This window comes from Pongo abelii, chromosome 14 (assembly GCF_028885655.2).
Source record: "Pongo abelii isolate AG06213 chromosome 14, NHGRI_mPonAbe1-v2.0_pri, whole genome shotgun sequence".
NCBI lineage: Eukaryota > Metazoa > Chordata > Mammalia > Primates > Hominidae > Pongo > Pongo abelii.
In genome coordinates this window covers 118,753,711-118,774,265 of record NC_071999.2, presented here as the reverse complement: position 1 = coordinate 118,774,265, position 20,555 = coordinate 118,753,711, and the positions used below count along the sequence as shown (strand labels likewise).

At 41.9% G+C, this 20,555-nt stretch overlaps 1 protein-coding gene across 2 annotated transcripts in view; it reads left to right on the top strand.

Moving 5' to 3' along the window:
• TUBGCP3 (tubulin gamma complex component 3) overlaps nt 1-20,555 on the top strand; it is a 106,724-nt gene that overhangs the window by 68,390 nt on the left and 17,779 nt on the right. For both annotated transcript variants that reach the window (NM_001374155.1, XM_054528718.2), the window contains 6 exon segments: nt 550-739; nt 3,039-3,174; nt 4,017-4,085; nt 6,444-6,579; nt 18,392-18,480; nt 18,960-19,091. In NM_001374155.1, coding sequence (NP_001361084.1) covers nt 550-739; nt 3,039-3,174; nt 4,017-4,085; nt 6,444-6,579; nt 18,392-18,480; nt 18,960-19,091 — 752 coding nt within the window.

Here is a 20,555-nt window from a genome sequence, read left to right as displayed (position 1 = left end):
ATGGAAATGCTTTCTTCCGCTATGTTACTGCTTAGAGTCAGGTGTCTTTATTGGTAACAATCTGGTTTTGTCCCCTAGACGTCTCCAGCAATCTCCGTAGAGTTCCCTCTATGGTGCATGATAATACTACTCAACTTTTGCGAGTTGTACAATTCACAAAGCTTATTTGCATGTGCTGTTTTGGTCTTAAGACTAATTTATGGAAACATCTTATGGGTATGGACGGGTGACTCAGCACTGACTTGCCGTATTACCAATGTGTTTTGGGAGATTTACGGTTAGTTACAGTGTATTAAGGGATTTGGAAATCATGAAGACACACATGTAGGTGTCTGCTGTGAACCCAGCTGGCAGAATTGTTTTCATCTGTGTGGTCTTAGGGCTCTGGTCTCCTTTGTGGAATGTCCAGCTGCCTGTGCTTGGGGTCAGTCTGTTACTGATGCCACAGACAGTGGTTGGCCCTGAGTCTGAATGTGTGTGCCTTCATTTCTCCTCTGTGGAAATACAAATTACATATGCATGTGTGCTCTTCCCTGTTGTTCTTTACAGCTGCAGACCTATTCACAGACTTAGAAAATGCATTTCAGGGGAAGATTGATGCTGCTTATTTTGAGACCAGCAAATACCTGTTGGATGTTCTCAATAAAAAGTACAGCTTGCTGGACCACATGCAGGCAATGAGGCGGTACCTGCTTCTTGGTCAAGGAGACTTTATAAGGCACTTAATGGACTTGCTAAAGTAAGGCACTATTTTGATTTCTATAAATAAGTAATATATTTGACATGATAAGGAATCTTGTATTGAAAAGAATAAGTTATATTAAAAGAAAATGAGTTGAATTCTTCGAGCATACTTTTTAAAATAAAATCTGAAAAGAATGTAAAATTTTCAAAAGGTAAAGCCCCTTTATTTTTCTCTGGTTATCAGCAGAGCATCATTGTCATGTTCTGTGCTTTATTCATAAGAGGAACTGGCATTTCTTTCCAAAACTGTGGGGCTTAGAGTCTTCATGTATGAGGAATTGGTCTAATCACAATTAACTTTAGCTTGAGTTTGAAATAAAGCTGAAAAATAAAATATATATTTTAAAGTTGAATTTTACTTTTATATTTGTAGTTAATGTTCACATAAAAACAAAACTATGACCCTTTTCATTTTGCTCCCTGACATTTCTCATGGCATCTTCCCTTCCAGAGTTAAATGTATGTCCTTCTCCACCAGTTCTGGACCAGAGCCTGCTGTGCTACTAGGTCTAGAGACAGTACAGACCGGGGCCCAGGCAGCGTGAGCTTGGGCATGAGCATCCCAGGGGTCCACAGCCTGGGCCTGGAGATTTTCACCCAAGTGTTTAGAAGAATGAAACTTCTTTTTTGGTGTTCCTTTTAGGACACTTAAAGTAAGATAAATGTTCCCTTTAAGACACAAAATAGTAACTTACCTTTAAACCCTGCCAGTGCCCCCCAAGCAATTGTTTTAGGCCTCAGGTCCTCAAGTTTCAGTGTATCACAGACTAGAAGGCTTGCTGCAGTAGCTTGTGGGCCCACTTCAGAGAATGAGATTCTCAGGTGTGGGGTGGAGGATTTGCATTTCCAGCCAGTTCCAGCTGCTGGTGATGCTGCGTTTGTGGGGACTACACATTGAGAAGCACTGTTTGAGACATGCAAGCTCTTACATCCTACCTTCTAGCCAGAAGCCAGTCTCCCGTGTGAAAACTCATGTGGCTTTTTGAGGCGTACAGTGCCATAGCTGGTTTGTGACACACTCATGCCTTAGTCATAGCTGATGCCTGCTAACAGGTTTGTAAGAAAAGAAGGTTCACTAGTACAGTAAATGCTGGTTGTGATGAGGTCAACACCTGTTTGAAGTATGAGTGGTGATGAGCTTTTAAAGGGGAAATGTTCTCTAATGCCATGGGGGCATGGGGTGTGTATGTGGGTCAGTTGGTGCAGATGGAGATGAGGAGCCAAAGTGAGGTTTGGAGGACCCTGATGGTGTCATAGGTCACATCACAGAGCCGGCTGAATGCATTTGCCTTGTGCCCAATCTTAATGTTGAAAGTATCGCATGCTTGCTATAAAATGAAAAATTCATTTCTCCTCAATGTCGTATTTTAAGTTCCTAGTTTTTAGGTTTATTTGACGTTGTGTGTCTTTTTCACTTTGTCTCTGCCCTGTGTTTTGTAGAGCTTACACATCTACCTGAGTTGATTAGTGATGTTCTTTACTTGGTCACCCCCTGATTAGAGACGTGTTAGCTTCGTATTTATAAAAGCAGATATCAGTAACCCTCAAGAAATGCTTGCTGAAAGTGTAGTGGTTCTTGGCCCTTTAGAATCATGACATCCATGTACCTAATTGCTTTGATTTGATGGAGACCTCTCCTCTTCCCATTGGGTCTAAAAGGAAATTATATCAGCTCATGCTACTCATAGGCCAGCCTGAAGTTTGAAAACTTTGTTAACATGTATGGCACATTTAAGTACTTTCAATTTAAGCTGAATCAAAATCAGTTTTTTTTTTTTTTTTTTGAGATGGAGTCTCGCTCTGTCTCTCACCCAGGCTGGAGTGCAGTGGCGTGATCTTGGCTCACTGCAACCTCTGCTTCCTGGGTTCAAGCGATTCTCCTGCCTCAGCCTCCAAAGTAGCTGGGATTACAGGTGCCCGCCACCATCCGGGGCTAATTTTTGTATTTTTAGTAGAGATAGTTTCACTATGTTGGCCAGGCTGGTCTCAAACTCCTGACCTCAGGTAATCCGCCCACCTTGGCCTCCCAAAGTGCTGGGATTACAGGCTTGAGCAAATGTTCCTGGCCAAAATCAGTATTTTTGAGATTTTTAAAGAAATGTAACTCCACAATAATTAGTAAGCCCTGTTTGCAGTTAATGCTCTGAAGCTTTTGTTGCCGCATTATTGCATTGGTCCCATTTGTCTTTTGAGTTTTTATAATTTGAACTCTTACTTTTAATAGTTTATATGTTTTTTAAAGTTCATTAAGAATTGAAGTAATATTTTCTTTAATTTTTAAAAAATTTGTTAAGACCAGAACTTGTCCGTCCAGCTACGACTTTGTATCAGCATAACTTGACTGGAATTCTAGAAACTGCTGTCAGAGCCACCAACGCACAGTTTGACAGTCCTGAGATCCTGCGAAGGCTGGACGTGCGGCTGCTGGAGGTACTGCGGCTCTGCGTGTTGGGAATGCCGCCCCGGCACCGAGGACCCACTGGGCTGGGGTGTTCTAGCGAGTGTTTTCCATGTTGTTTCAGGCACAGCTAGCTGTTATCTTTCTGGAAACTGGGCAGCCTGAGTAGGAACTCCACTCTGTCGCTTGTTACTGCCCGGTCAGCACATCTCCTCCCTCTACACCATCTGGGTTTCCGTTTGCCCATCTTGCAGCGGGGAGCCTTGCAGGGTTGCTAGGCTTAAGTTGGAGAAAATGCATGACACCCTTGCCCTGTGCTGGGCAGCACATCACAGATGCTTAGAGAATGGTGCTTTCTTCTCATAGTAAATCCAACAGGAGCACAAGACATGGTGTACGATGGTATTTATCAGAAAATTGATGTTTTTAGTTTCAGTTTGGTAGGACATGACTTTTCTTAAGGGTGTGGGTATTATGAACATAAACCTACTATTTACTTAGTTGTGATGGAAGATCATTAGCAGAACGGTTGGTTTTCTTAAAATATTGCAAGAGTCATCTTGGAATAAAAAGATTTGGAACATATTTAGAGGCAGTGGGTTTTTGTCGTAAGCAAATGGTGATGAATTTTAAACACATAGTCACAATATTCATTCAGAAATACACTATGCATTGCCAGATGTTTGCAGAGCACCTACTGTGTGCTCATTATTGCCTAATTGGTGAGGTTGTAGAAGTTAACAGGAAGATGTACTCAGAACTGTTGAGCAGTTTTTAACAATTGGGCATTATTTTACTGCTTTTTCTTTGCGTTAACAAGTTCTTCAGCAAGAAGCTTAAGGTCTTGCAATTATGTGTTTGTTTCTGTTGTTAGGTCTCTCCAGGTGACACTGGATGGGATGTCTTCAGCCTCGATTATCATGTTGACGGACCAATTGCAACTGTAAGATTATCCTGCATCATTTTATAGTATTTACAACTATTAAGATTGTTAAACATTTTGTTTGAAATTGGCTTTCTTCTCTGGGGACTTCTAATTCAAGTGATCACTCGACATCTAAGATCTACTCATTGAATGAATACTTAAGCCAAAATTGTGTGTGTGTTTTAAATGATTATTAATGAGTACTGAAATGCTCTATATTTTAAAAATTTTTAAAAATATAATTTGTTCTATCATAGGTTTCAGCAACTCCTTAATAAATGGACTGTTCATTTTGTTCCATTATTCTTACACTGTGGCAACTAGTTTAGGATAATTTGAAAGGAACTATAAAGTGTATTTTAGGGGAATCATATTTTTACTACTTAGATAAAATTTGGTATTTAGTATTCATTTAAACCGATGAGGAAGCAGCTGTACTTTGTTCATAGTGCTTTTACCTACATAACAGTTACCACGTTATAAAAGGCTGACCAGGAAAGCTGTCTTTTTACATGTCTGCAATTAAAATGCCTCTTTTTAGTGCTCATTTTTAAAGTATTCAGACTTGAATAAATTTCCTTGACCAAGATACCCTCTAAACTTACTTCAATCATTTTTATATCTGAAATACTGAAGAAGGACATTGCATTTCTTTGAGGTATTGGGAAAAGTATTCTGCTGAGAAGGAATATAGTTGGGCTCTAAGATTTCTTCTTAGTGGTTCTGGTAGAGCCTGCTTCTTGCCGTTGCCCCACCTCTCAGGGTGCATATCACACTGCTGAAATAATTGCATCAGGGCACACTCACCCTCTTTCCTCTTGGGGGTAAGAAACCTCCCACTGGTAAGTGTGTCTCTCCTGTCTACAGTGAGATGGGAACTGCTCGTGTAGTTTCCTTTTTAGACATAAATTCCTGGTGTGTAACCTTTATTGATCAAAGCTGCTATATTTTAAGTGTATAACTTCTCTTAAATTTAATTTCTTATCATATTCAAATTAGCTTTTTCTCTTTTGACTTAATCCTAAACAATTTAAAATAGTTACAATGCAAAAAGCAGTGTGATATTTTAACAAATTATTTATTTATTTAATTTATTTTTGACACAGAGTCTCACTCTGTCACCAAGGGTGGCAGTGCAGTGGTACAATCTTGGGTCACTGCAACCTTCACTTCTCGGATTCAAGTGATTCTGCTGCCTCACCCTCCCAAGTAGCTAGGATTACAGGCACAAGCCGCCATGTCTGGCTAATTTTTGTATTTTTAGTAGAGATGGGGTTTCACCATATTGGCCAGGCTGGTCTCAAACTCCTGACCTCAGGTGATCCACCTGCCTCCCTCCCAAAGTGCTGGGATTATAGGCATGAGCCACCGTGCCCAGCCTTAACAAATTATTTAAATTAGCAACTTTCATATCTCCTGCCTTGTTAATTTGCATACATTACGTATTATTTTCATAGCATAAAAGATACCATAGTACAGATAGTTGCATCGATTCTTTCACAGTCCGAGTGCCTTGACAAATAGGTGAGCTGAGCGTTGCCTAGATAAGAGGTCAGTAATTATTTCCTAGTATTACAGATCTCATTAAGAGTGTCAAAGTTGTCATGCCATGTACATAAACATATAAAAGTTTATATCATAGATTTATTTAAAAAAGGCAAATCTATCACTCGAGGCCAGGAGTTCGAGACCAGCCTGGCTAACATGGCAAAAACACACCTCTCCTAAAAAATACAACATTTAGCTGAGCATGGTGGCACACACCTGTAATTCTGGCTACTCGGGAGGCTGAGGCATGAGAATCCCTTCAACCCAGGAGGCGGAGGTTGCAGTGAGCCGAGCTCTCACCACTGCACTCCAGCCTGGGTGACGGAGTGAGACTCTTATCTCAAAAACAAACAAACAAACAAAAACAAAATAAAAGTAAATGCGTGAAAATAACCTGAAGGATTCTTTTCAGACTGGAGATTCTTCTAGGCCTACCTTCCATGAGATTCACCACCCTTAGGAGCTACTGTTACAGAAGAAAATGCACCCCTCTCTCACGGATCCCTCAGGCGGGTTGGGGGGAGTTGTAGTGAAGAGTCCACATTTTAGACTAGGTTTAGATTAGTCTAAAATGGATTGAAAATCCTAATAAACTGCAAGCTGTGTAACATTAGGCCTCTGTTTCCCCATCTGTACAATTGGCATAAAAATGCCTGCCTTCTGTTACTGTGAGTTTGCTTAGCATGCTGCCTAGCATGTAAGTAATCAGGGCGGTTGTTATATTATGATAGTTTGCTAAAATGTACCTTTTTAAAAAAAGATTGAGACCTGTACTGAGAGGATTCTTATGTGGGAATACTATCAAGTTGTCTTCTGCTGTTATCCCAGGTGTTTACTCGAGAATGTATGAGCCACTACCTAAGAGTATTTAACTTCCTCTGGAGGGCGAAGCGGATGGAATACATCCTCACCGACATACGGAAGGGACACATGTGCAATGCAAAGCTCCTGAGAAACATGCCAGGTGAGCCCCCAGCACGGTCACGAGTCCGCACACACTCCCAGCAGCCTCCGGCCCCCACTAGGTGCGGTTTCCAGCAACTTCGCAGAAGTTAAGGTAGACTCACGGTGACAGCTATATATTTTTTTCAGATGGTGAACTTTCTTTTAAAATCACATTTATTTTTTATTCTAATGTTCATATATATACTTTTAAAAAATTGCCTATTTTTAAGGAAAGCAGTTTAATAAATCACTGACTCATTTAAAATTCACACAATGTTTTAGCTAAATTGTTTTTGAGAATTTCTTTAATGTTTTGTTTTGTCCATAAACCAGAACATGGGAATATATTATTTAAAACAATCTAAAACTATAGTAAAAATTCTTAGGTATGAGATAGTCAAGATTATTTTAATGTTATAAACATTGAATGACTTAAATTACAAATAATTTTGAAGTTTTTATATAAAATTGATTTGGTCAGAACCTTTGAGAAAGTATTTCAGTAAGTATGTCTCCAAAGAAGAACTAAATGGTATATGCCTTTAATCCTTTGGTGAAAAGTAATTATTAAGAATAAAAAGAGAGCAGTTGTTTGGAGAAAGCAGTTGATGATCTCTGCTTCTTTACCAGCTCACAGGCTGGTCCCTGAGCAGCTACCAGAGATCCAGAATAGTGACCCCCGCCGAAGGCTGTGGGGCAGGGAGTTGCCTGTCTGAGCCAACACTGACATGTCGAATTGTCGGTTTTTATTGGGTGTTGATACTTGACTATAGTGGGAAGTGAATGGTAGGAATCCTCTGAATTAGCTGAGAAGGAAGCGAAGGGGAGATTTTCTTTTAAAGGCAGTGATGGCTGCGGGCGGGGTGCCCTTCTTGTGAATGTGCTGCCACTGGAGGGGAGGCGGGAGGAGGGCCATGCTGAGAGGACTGCATGCACGCCTGGGGCTCTGCGGGTCTCCTTTCTCCACGGTTTCACACCATCCTTCTCCCCACTGTTGCGGATTCCCTTGCTCACAGTTGCTTTAACTGGATGTGTACTTACTTGCCTGCACTTTTCCTTCCCCTGTGTTCTTACGAATACCACCAGGTAGATCTGTTCCTGGCTGCCCCCTTCACGAGGCAGTGTCTTTCTTATAGTGGATTTAGACCAATTCAAGGCCAGACCGATGCTGTCATTGCCACACGTCAAAATAAGCCTCTGTGAAGGCTGAGCTCCATTGTCAACCTGAAATATGGGCTGATTGCGATACAGTTTTCTGATCTGATTATCAGTTTAGCAACATCTATATCAATTTGCTCTTCTCTTATTGTATTGAATATCAATAATGAGTTTTGTTTTCTAGTTGGAGATAACTAATAAATTTTTTGATCAGTTTTCTATGTATGGGAAAATGCATTTTTTATTATTTATAAAATTTATTTATATTGCTAGGATCCTGCTTCAGAGTTTGATTCCAGCTTCTGCTGATCCTTCCCCCTCACTATTGAAACTTTTTCTGAACCATTTTTAATAGCATGATATTACCTTATGTACATATGATTTCATCATTTCTCTTTGGCTGGACATGTAGTTTTTTTCTCCAATTTTTTGCTGATATAAATAATGCCATGCATGTTTTTATAAATACATCTTGATATGCCTCTGAATATTTCTTGAGAATAGATAGAAGTGGAACTGCTTGCTTAACAGTTTGAATTTTAGTTTGACTTTTTACTTACTAAGTATTCATATTTTAACTCTATTGATATTATCAGATCACTTTTTGGGAAATGTGTACCAATTTAGTTCACATCTCAGTAAGCCCAGATCGTGTTGTTGATAGTTGTCTGTATCACTGTTTTTGTTAACATTGGCTATTAATTCAAATAAATTGGCTATTAATTCAAATAAATTGTCAATTCATAGGTGAAAATGGAAGTTCATTTCAACTTTTATGCTTTTTAAATGTTATGCTTTTAAAATGATTGATGAGGGTGAACACTTTTATTTTTATTTTTAAGATGGGGTCCCCCTTTGTTGCCCAGGCTAGCCTCAAATTCCTGGGCTCAAGTGATCCTCCCACTTTGGCCTTCCAGAGTGCTGGGATTACAGGCATAAGCCACCATGCGTGGCCTCTTTTTTCTTTGTTTTGCTTTATTATATAGTATCCCCTTTATCTACAGGGGATATATTCTAAGACCCTCCCCCCAACCCCATGGATGCCTGAAACCTCAGATAGTATCAAACCTTACGTATACTGCTTTTCCCCATATGTACATACCTATGATTAAGTTTAACTTATAGGTTAGGCACAGTAAGTGATTAACAGCAATAACTAATGTCAAAATAGAATTATTTTAACATCATACTATTACAAACGTTATGTGGGTGTTATGTCTCTCAAAAGATCTCACTGTACTGTGCTCACCTTTTTTTCTCGTGATCTGTTGACCTGATAACTGAGACAGCTACTGAGTGACTAACGGGGGGGTTGGATATGCCATGAATTTGCTGGACAAAGGGTTGATTAACTTCCTGGCTAGGATGGAGCAGGATGGTGTGAGATTTCATCACTACTCAGAACGGTGCTCAATTGAAAACTTATGAATTGTTTATTTCTGGGATTTTCCATGTACTATTTCTGGACTGCTGTTGACAGCAGGTGACAAACAGCATAAAGAGAAACTGTATGGGGGACTACCATATTTCCTTTTTCAGGAATTGTTTTACCTGTGTTTCTGTTGGAGTGTCAGTATTCTTACCTTTAATAAAGAAGTATTTTAAAGTAGTTCATGGCCAAGCAGCTTCATGAGCAGAAATCAACTAGGTGATTTTGCTAATCCAGCCCGTTAGAAATGTCCTGCTAATGATAAATCTGAAGCAGAGTACAGACAGACCCTGTAGAGAGCTCCTGTCAACAGCTGCCACAGGGCCTTGTATGGGCGTGGTGTGCAGAGGACAGCTTAGTCTTACTTAAAGTATCAACAGTTATCACCCTAGTGTTTTAACAATGTTCATCAAAGTAGTAACTTGCTCCATGGTGTGCAGTAAGTAGTTATATGTGAAAGTGCTTTGCTGGGAGCAAGAGTTTTTGATCATGATCTACCAAGAAGATCGCACCCATTCCTCATGTCAGATTGTCTGCTTTTCATGCCTTTACCAATCCTGGATGGTAGCAGCTTTTTATGTATTTGCCAGTCAGCTGGACAAAACACAGCGGCTAATACTAAAATGGTATTTTTTAGATTCAGTTAATCTAAAAAATATTTCTACTACTGGAAACTAAATTCATGTTTCAGATAACATTTCACAAAATGAAATAGACCAATACAGGTAACTGAGCCTGTATTCTTTCTCAGCCTTTGTGTGGGGTGGGGAGGGAATGAATGGAGGCTTTTTCTTTCTCCCTCAGCTTCCCTCCCTTTCCCCTTTCAAAACAGTGGCATTGAAATAATTTGCTTTTGGTCTTTATTAGAAATAAAATCAATCTCTTATGTTCTTGAGGGAAAACAAGGATGTGTTCATCGTTCATGAAGAATCAAGATGAAATTTATGTAGTCAGGTTCTAATAGAGGTCTGATTCAGAAATAAGACTTTCTTAGTTTTCCTCTGGTTTTTAAGACATTAACTTACTCGTCTGAGACAAAAATTAATGTTTAGACAGTGAGTTTTTAGAGGGCTCTTAAGAGAATGTTAATTCTCTGAAATGGTCCCTGAAGTTCTCAGGAAACAGTGGTTAGTGGAGATTTACATTTACCTTTTTTTTGAGATGGAGTCTTGCTCTGTCACCCAGGCTGGAGTGCAATGGTGCGATTTTGGCTTACTGCAACCTCCACTTCCCAGATTCAAGCTACTCTCCTGCCTCAGCCTCCTGAGTAGCTGGAATTACAGCGCTCCACGACGCCTGGCTAATTTTTTGTAGTTTTAGTAGAGATGGGGTTTCACCATGTTGGCCAGGCTGGTCTCAAGCTCCTGGCCTAAGGTGATCTGCCTGCCTTGGCCTCCCCCAGTGCTGGGATTACAGGCTTGAGCCACTGTGCCTAGCCTTTTTTTTTTTTTTTTTTTTTTTTTTTTGGAGACAGAGTTTTGCTCTGTTGCCCAGGCTTGGAGGTACAGTGGTGTGATCTCAGCTCACTGCAACCTCCGCCTCCCAGGATCAAGCGATTCTCATTCCTCAGCCGCCCGAGTAGCTGGGATTACAGGCATGTGCACCACGCCCAGCTAATTTTTTGTATTAATATTTGTAGTAGAGATGGGGTTTCACTATGTTGGCCAGGCTGGCCTCGAACTCCTGGCCTCAAGTGATCCGCCTGCCTTGGCCTCCCAAAGTATTGGGGTTATGGGTGTGAGCTACTGTGCTCAGCCACTGTTTAGGATAATGGAAGTCCACTAGCTTAAAATGAGATGTAAATAATACTACATTTTAAAATTAGAGCTTGTACACTAGACACTAAATTATTTCTTGTCTAAAATGTAATGATAATAAGTTACAGGTTTTCCTTTATCTTTTCTAATCCCACTGAATGAAATGTGCTCTCAAGAAAACCAGTGTCTAAATGAGTGCTTCCTTGTGTAGGTATTGAAGAGCAGTGTCTGGCCATGGAAGTAGCTTGGTGGGGCCACGTCTAAACCAGCAGGTCTCTTATAGTTAGAAAGCTTTCAAGTAGAAGGCACTTTGGAGATACCACAGTCAAACCTCCCTAGTGTATAGTGGAGAGCAGTCTGAGACCCAGAATCTGAAAAGGTTGGATTGGCCCAAATTTGGTTTTGGCCCAATATATTGAAAAATAAGGTAAATCAAGGTTTAATAGCTCATACTACATTTTTTTTTTTTGGTTTTCCTTTTAACCTTATTTTATCACTTCTAAGATACACATTGTTTTCATGTTCAAAATGTGTCTTAAAGTCTGTTGAGCTGCAGGTTCCTGTGGCCTGCAGCTGCATAAACCTGGCCCCAGCTCCTCTTGGTTCCTGGAGCTGGGCTCTGTGCTCCAGCAGCAGGCAGCACAGCCTTTAGTACCGGCCACAGCTGCGGTTCATTGCCTTCAAAAAGATTACACCCTGGCTCCACCCTGGCTCTGTTTTGAAATGAAAAGTTACTGTGTTTGCAGAAAGGTGTAGAAATAGCAGTGGAGCATAAATTTGAAATCCATGAAGCACATAATTATTATTGAGAGAAGAACCAAAATGCCACTTTTCCATGTAAAGCAGCACCACAGATTTTATCTTACCAGGAAAGGCAGGTGCCCGCGGGCCAGCAGTGCCCTATGAGGGGCCCATCTGAGCAGTGGGTTCAGAGGGTGTTTCCCGCACAGGACTGTGGTCAGGGTGTCTGTCAGTGTGATTGGCAACTGTTTTACTTTGTTGATGATTGATATAATAACGATTCATCTTACAAATGACAGTGTCTTAGACTCAGTGAATGATAAAGAATGAGTTGAAGTTTTTCTGTTTAAAAATTTCTTTGTGTATCTATCTGTGTTTTTGTATCCTGTGTTTTGTATCCTTAATGTGTATCAACCGTCCAGTGTGGCCTCGGCCCTGCAGGAGGTGTGCTTGCTGTATTTATTGTATGTTTCATTAATCATTCGTATGTTTCACTAAGGATCCAAAAGATCCTTAAAAAAGTCTTTTGGATCCTTAGTGAAACATACAAATACACATATAAAAAGTTCTCTGTGCCTGGCTCCAACTGATAGAAACTTTAAGCTGAGCCGTTGGTACTAGAGCTACGTTGCCCGGGGGAGCCCCCACCCCACCACCTGTCTCTGAGACTGTGTGGCCTCAGCTGATTTCTTGATCTTCTGCCTCAGTTTCCTTATCTGGGGGATGAGGTGGCAATGGCACTTACTTCCTAGTGTTGCAGGATTAAGTCTGAGTGAAAGTACTTGGAATAGCACCTGCCTGTGGTGAGTGCCCCCAAGTTCACTGTTGCCGTGATTACTTTCCTGGGAGAGCAGGAATGCAGATGATGTAAGGATGAGGTCCTTAAAGGTTGTTAGAGACTTTGAAAACAATCTTAATTCTTAACAAATGTCATCTGGCTCCTTAGTCTTGAGAAAAATAAATCAGATGTGTACTTTGATAAGGTCACTTTTAAATACAGTAGCATCACCATAAATATGGGTTGAGGAGGTGATTTTGAAATTGTGAACAAATTGTTTTAAGGTCCTTTCTAAAAAAGCAAATATAATGTTTAGCAGTACTTGATGCTGTCTATAGGGGCATCTCCGCATGTGAGGGGGTTCTGGTGGAAGGTGCCTGGACAAGTCCTTAAGAGCCGGTGTTTGAGTCAAACTTGAAGTTCTTTCGACAGCCTTTAGGGGTCAGTGGAGAATTACAGAAGAGCCTGGTGCTTAGCTGCTGCCCAAGCGGGAGGAGATAGTGGCAGCCCAATTTTGTGTATCGGCCGTCCAGTGTGGCGTTGGCCCTGCAGGAGATGTGCATCCTGTATTCATTGGACCTTATTGCCAATGTTGCTTTGCTTTTGGGATTCTTATAATTATATAGTTACTTGTGGGTCAGCCATAAAAACACATTTAAAACATGTGCCTAAAATATATTTTCAGAGTGCTGGGTAAAGAGATCCTAGGCATGTTGGCAGGTGTAAATGGAATTTTTTAGGAACTAAAGGACTAGTTGTGCCTTGTGAATTGAGTTCATAGTCATTACAGCCTTAGAGCAGTTAGAAGTTCAGAAATACTATTGCCTGTAGTGTTTAATTTCTTATTTGGGAAAGAAAAATAATTGTGATATTGTAGGGATTTCAGACTTCTGTCATGTGGATGGTTTTACGAGGTTTCTTTTCAGTAGCAGCGTCCTCAGCAGCAACCATGTGTCTCTCACTGTCAAGGGGCTTTGTCTCAAAAGAAGACCATTGAGGATGCTGTCCTCCGTACTCATTGTAGACACAATAAGAGATGATTTTTCTAGAAGGAAAACTGTATTCGCTGGTAGTACTTTAAGACTGTAAAAGGCAAGAACACCTATATTCACATTGTTGCTAAATTGACCTTGCTTATAGAAACCTTTTGAAAGGTGTGAGTTTGAGTACTCAAGATCTTGAGGAATGCAGACTGCCTGCTCTGACGTCCAGTGTCCACATCACGCATTCTTTCAGGAAATCATCATTGAGGGCCCATCTAGTGCTCCCTGTTGCTGGTTCCCAGTGACGAGGTGACAGACCCTCTCCCTGTGGCCACGCAGCTCATGGCCTGTTAGGGCAGAACAGATGCTGACACAGGATCTCCCAGCCCGTCGATATGGGAAAAGCCAAGTGGCATGGGAATGTTTAAATGGGGCATCCGACAGACGTGGGTAGTTCCAGAAGGCTCCAGAGGTGATGGTGTCCAGGCTGGCCCCTGACAGGTGAGGATGAGCTGTTCGGGTCAGTGGGGAGGAGAGCAGCATGTTCAGCTAAGCTGTGGAGGGGGACTGTGCTGCAACATGGGGCTGGAGAGCCCAGCCAGGAGCACGTCCTGAAGGTCTGGATTCAGGTAGTTGAGAATAATGAACCTGGGGCGTGACCGTGGCGGTTAGCAGGACAGCCAGTTGTAATAATCCGTGTGTGGTGACGTTGGCCTTTATGGTTACAGCAGCCACGGGGCTGGAGGGAAGGGAATGGATTTGAGGGCGACTTGGGCTGTGGCGCCAGCAGGACCAGGTGATACGTGTACGGAGGCCAGGAGGTGGTTGGAGTCTCAGTGGCACCTGGGTCTCTGACTTGAGGACCTGGTGGGTGGTGGCATCTTTTACCACCCAGGGAGCACTGGAGGAAGAGCTTCTTTGGGGGGTATAGTGATTCCATTCAAATATGCTAATTTGAGGTATTTTTTAGGATACCTTGTGAGGCCATTAATCAGACTGATCTTAAACTTAAGATAGATCTAGACTAGAGGTAAAGATTTTAGATGTCATCAGCCTGGATGATACTTGAAGTTGTGGAGTGGAATGCGGAAGGGACATCAGTGAGTGGGAACTGCAGTCTCACAGGGTGGCGTGGCTAGGAGGAAGACGGGGTTGGGGTGGGGGCTATAGACCTGTGTGTCGTGGTGCACAATACCTTTTCAACTAACAGACCCCTTCTGAGCTGCCATATGGCATCTGAAAATTTAAAGATATACTATGGAAGAGTTGGGCAAAATCAAAGTCAAAACTTGTAACGAAGTTAGACGCTTTGTTTGTTGGGAGCCTGTTTAAGATGCCGATATGGAGAAGGAAGTGGAGGCTGAAAATCGCAGAGGAGGAATGGATGGATTCAGAGTGAGGGATTACGGGTTAGCCTTTAAGGGTGTGCTAGGAGGGAGAGGCGGGCTTGGAGTGACTAGGGGGCACGAGGGATGCAGGCAGAGCCAAAGCCAAGACAGCGAAGCAATGCAAACCTGGTGGGGCCGGGGCTGCGGGATGCTGAGGCTGGGAGTGAGGCAGAGAAGGGGAAGGCCCCAGGCAGCACTGGGATGGGCTGGAGTGGGATGTCAGGAGTTTAGGCTGGCACTGGGCATTGCATGACAGTGTTGTTTTGTAGATGTGTTTATTTTGTTTTGTGGCCATTCAGTAGCATTTTTATTTCCCAGTGTGACGTTAAAGAATCTAGAACATTAATCAGAGAAATTGTACACTCAAGAAAATCAGAGATTCTGAAATAGAATTAGTGATTTAATCACTAATCACTGTGTATCTACTTTCAGACCGATTTGAAGCCGGAGCAAAAATTCCTGGTTTCATAAATAGCGCAACAGTGAAATGTAGAAGACGTTAGCAAAAGCATATTCGTGCCATGAAAAACCGGCATGTTACTCGGATGCTGCTGGCTTGACTGACCCTGAGAATAATTCTGGAGGAAGCCTCAGAAATGCAGGTGGAGCAGAGCAGCACAGACCTGAGCTTTCATGGGACTGAGCTGCTTCTGTCACACACGGAGCACCCAGCAGGAGCTAGAAAATGGAGAATAGCCACAAAAAATTTTTATGCTTCCGTAACAAATCTAGAGTCCCTCAAAGAAAGTGCTGATAGTAGCCTGCATCGCATTTTTAGGTGAAGGTAAACTTTTAGGTGAAGTTTCACCTTTCATTTTTAGATGAAATCTGCAATTTTGTTATTCAGCCTCAACCTTCTCTGAAGGAGGTCAGGATGGATAAGTATAACCTGGGTAGTTGCTTGAAAAGGCTAGAAAATAAAACAGATTGTGCTCACTGTGCACAAGTGCACAGCAGTGCTAAATTTTAGGATCACACTGAGCATGTACCTGGGGACGGGTCGATGGAGACATCGGATGTCAGGGTGAGACCTGTGAGTTGTGGCATGTGACTTGTAGAATTCGTCGGTTTGTTTCCCAATGAAAAGATCCACCAGAGTTCTGTGATAATATTAACATAAAAATACAAAAACCTTCCACAAGTGGTTTCTAAACTATTTGATATAACTTTGCTGCACTGGAGAGAAATCAAATCACATCCGAGAAATACCTTGAGTACAAATATATGTACACTCTGTGCACCTGTAGAATGTTTTAAATACTCACTGTTCTCCAGGGAAGACTGGCTATAGATTTTCCATTATAGTCCAGTGACTTCAGTGGGGGAAGACGCAGTCCTCTCATTTGAGCTCTGTGTTAAAACCTAAAACTGAGTGCAAGTGGTAGTTATTGTCCTTAGAATCTCACTGAAACCATAACACGGCTGAACATCACTTAAAACAACACTTTATTATGCTCCTTTACATTGAAAAGGAATTGTAGTTCGAGAGGTTTTGAGTATTTATTATTCGATTAGAAATCTTAGACTGTACTTATAGTTTTAGTAGGGAAAAGTACACTCATAATTCTAGGATTTCAGATGAACCTCAAAGCTGAACCCATTCTTTGGATACACGTTGACCATATCTGTGGGTTGTAGATTCCTAATGGCAAGAAAGATACTTGGGGTATGTGGAGTGCACGCTGTGCTGCAGGAGCCCCATGAGACAGATGCTTGGCAGATGTCATGGGTCTGCAGGAAGCCCCGTGGGTACAGATGCTCGGCAGATGTCACAGGTCTGAGGGCAGCTGGGTCTCTTCTGAGGGTCTTAGAGCTGAGAGTGCATCTCATGATTGTGGACGCTATAGTTCACTGTGTTTAACTGTCTGCGGGGCCACGTAAGGAGCGCTGAGGATTCTTTGCATAGTTGTAAACTTTGTAAGTAAATCTTGGATATGCCTCTGATACATCAGTCATAGCCATTGGCAGGGGAGGTGCTTGAGCCCTTGAGTGGGTGTGCTCCCTTGCAAGGCGCTGGGTGGTGCGTGGATGTGGACGAGGGCCCTTTGGAGCTCCTGGTTGGTTAGGTTGCCACCTCCTGCCTATTCATTGCCTGAGGGACAGTGTGTCATCCTTCTCTTTAAAAAAATGAATTTTCTCCATCTGAAAGGTGCATTGTCTAAGTCTGCCATCAATGATCCCTAACTAAAAATTCTTCTGCCTCCTTGAAAGCAAGTTCTTTTTTTGTCTTTTGAAATTTATTTTTTTAAACATCTTTTGTTACCGGCTGCCATATATTTCATTTAGGTAAGTGCTGGTGTATAATGTATATCACTGTCTGCTTTACAACTCTCTGGCTCTCCCTCACCTGAGCCTCTGTGTTCGAGAATTCTAGCCCCTTCCTGAGGCCCAGGCACCGGGCAGATGAGGAGTGTCCTTCTCTGCAGTACGTCCTCCTCCTTTCTCCGGTGCACGGCGCGTCCCTGGAGACCGGGTGCCAGGGTCGGATGGCGATGCTGCCTGTTAGTGGAATCTGTGCCTTCAGACAGTGTTCATACAATTCACATACATATTTCATGCTTGTATAAGTTGGTCATCTATTTAAGAATTTACATTTTATAAGGCTTAGAATTCTATCTCCTCCTCTCCCACTTTTCTCTACTGACCAAGCTGTCATGTGTTAAACCAAGACAGCAAAACTGCAAGGTGTCAGTTGATCTTTAACTTACAGAAAGAGTATTTTTTAAAAAGTATGCATTGCCACTGTTATTTTTACACACCTCTATAAAGAGGCTTAAGTTCCACTTCTTCTTTACTGTCTTGAGAAGAGGCAAGACTGATGTCTCACACAACTGCATGCATAGCAAGTCTCGATCTCATTATCGAGGTAACTCATTGAGGGCATTTGAAGCAGTAACAAAACGTGTCCAAGCTGACCTGTGTTATAAAGCCTTTTTGTAATCACCTCACTGATGGGCCTAGCTCTGATTTGAGACATCACATACATTAGTGTAACAATATGCTGCCATAGTCTTTGAACAAAAAATTAAAAGTGCGAGCAGAGAACTGTGCTCTGTGGTGACCTTCCAGCCTGGTGATGGCTGTGTGATCTCCTAAAGGATAAAAGGAGAGTCTGAGCTCATCGCTGACCTCCCTCGAGGGTCCTCTTTCTCACAGGCGGTAAGGCCACAGTCAGTTCCTTGAAGAAATGTCACCTTTATCTCCAGAGAGCCAGGGAACAGTAAATGTTTCATGCACAGCAGGCACACTAATTGTAAAGCCATGAAGTAGAGCTTCCGTTTATTCAGTGCACTGCATTATTATAAAATAAATGTTTTGTATTTAATTTTTAAATACAATTATATTTTGTTTCATATATTCCTTATTAGGCCCTTATTAGGTAAAGTGGTATAGTACTACTTGGTTAGATAGCTAAATTCTTGTTTAGCTTGAACTGCACAGAAATTGGTTATGGAGAGGTTGTTTCCTGTTAAGGGGTCGAGAATTTAAATGACTGATTTTTTGTTTTAAGATAGCTTGCAGGTGGGTAAGGGAGAACAGCGCATTGTCGGTAAGTGTACTTGCATTGCACCTCTGACATCAGCTATTCCCTTGCAGAGTTCTCTGGGGTGCTGCACCAGTGTCACATTTTGGCCTCTGAGATGGTCCATTTTATTCATCAGATGCAGTATTACATCACATTTGAGGTATACTTCAGTCATTGTGTTGATTTTAGTTTAAATAAGTCATGTCTTGGCTTTTACATGGTATATATATGTGTGTATGTATATATATGTGTATATATGTGTGTGTGTATATATATGTGCATATATACATAATTTTTTTTTTTTTTTTTTTTTTTTTGAGATGGAGTCTTGCTGTCGCCTAGGCTGGAGTGCAATGGTGCGATCTCACCTCACTGCAATCTCCGCCTCCTGGGTTCAAGTGATTCTCCTGCCTCAGACTCCTGAGTAGCTGGGATTACAGGCGTCCACCATCACTCCCAGCTGATTTTTGTATTTTTAGTAGAGATGGGGTTTCGCCATGTTGGCCAGGCTGGTTTCGAACTCCTGATCTCGGGTGATCTGCCCGCCTCAGCCTCCCATAGGTGGTATATATTTTATGAGTGATGCTACACTAGGAAGGACATGAGCTTATCTAGCATCTTTAAATTGTTGTTTCCCAGGTGCTTGAATGTTCTTGGGATGAGCTTTGGAACAAAGTCCAGCAGGCCCAAGATTTGGATCACATCATTGCTGCACACGAGGTGTTCTTAGACACCATCATCTCCCGCTGCCTGCTGGACGGTGACTCCAGGGTAAGACTCCGACCTGCTTAGAAACAAGAAACCAAAAGAATCATCTTCTTTTCTTGGGTTCCTGTCAAATGGGGGAATCTTAGAAATCCCCTGATGCAGCCACATTGGTAATAATTGAGATAATTTTATTAAAAGTTTAATGTTGAAGGTACAGTTTCTGAACAGAATTGGAACAGTAGTGCAGTAGTGCTGAAACAAGGAATATACTCTAAACTGGATATAAAAATGGTAGAAAATAATAATACCTTTTCATTTTCTAGATATAATGATATCCTATTGTGGTATTCAAAAGAGAAAACCATGACTTTTGAGTTGTTGAGGTTAATATCTGAACAAAATAAGCAACACAATATAAGAACAAAACAGGCCAGCCGTAGTGGCTCATGCTTGTAATCCCAGCACTTTGGGAGGCCGAGGCGGGTGGATCACCTGAGGTCAGGAGTTCGAGACTAGCCTGGCCAACATGGTGAAATCCTGTCTCTACTAAAAATACAAAAACACTAGCCAGTCGTGGTGGTGTGTGCCTGTAATCCCAGCTACTTGGGAGGCCGAGACAGGAGAATCGCTTGAACCCGGGAGGCAGAGGTTGCAGTGAGCCGAGATCACACCACTGCACCACAGCCTGGGCAACAGAGCGAGACACTGTCTCAAAAACAAAAACAAAAACAAAACAAAAACATGGTAACATGTATGACATTTTTTGCAAACATTCTTTTTCTTTAAGGTCCATGTTCTGAAAGTTGCACGTTCCATGTGGCAAATCTTCCTGGAGTTCTACTTTTATTCTGAGGTCTGGGGCAAGAAGGAACCACATTGCTTTCGCTTGAAGCAAATATATTGTGAAGTAGGGGGCAAATTTCAAATGCATCTGAGACTTTACAGACGTTTCCGACTGGCAGAGGCTGCCTCCTGCTGGGCCTGCACTCTCCTCAGGGCCTGTCAGTGGAAAACACACCACTTCAGGGCCTTTACTTCATCTAAATTTTAGTATATGTAGGTTAGCCAGCCATGAATTTCATTATTAAAGAACTATCAATCATGTCAAAAAGTGGTTGAGATCAAAGCTGCTTCTATATGGAATGTCTTACATGTTTTTATAAATATGTGGAAATTATGTCAGAAAAATAGTTTAAAATACTTTGAGGATAATTAATAATTAAATAAATATACAGGCCGGGTGCAGTGGCTCATGCCTGTAATCCCAGCACTTTGGGAGGCTGAGGTGGGCAGATCACGAGGTCAGGAGTTCGAGACCATCCTGGCCAACATGGTGAAACCCCGTCTCTACTAAAAATACAAAAAATTAGCCAGGTGTGGTGGCGGGCACCTGTACTCCCAGCTACTCGGGAGGCTGAGGCAGGAGAATGGCGTGAACCTGGGAGGTGGAGCTTGCAGTGAGCCAAGATTGTGCCACTGCACTGCAGCCTGGGCGACAGAGCGAGACTCCGTCTCACAAAACAAAGA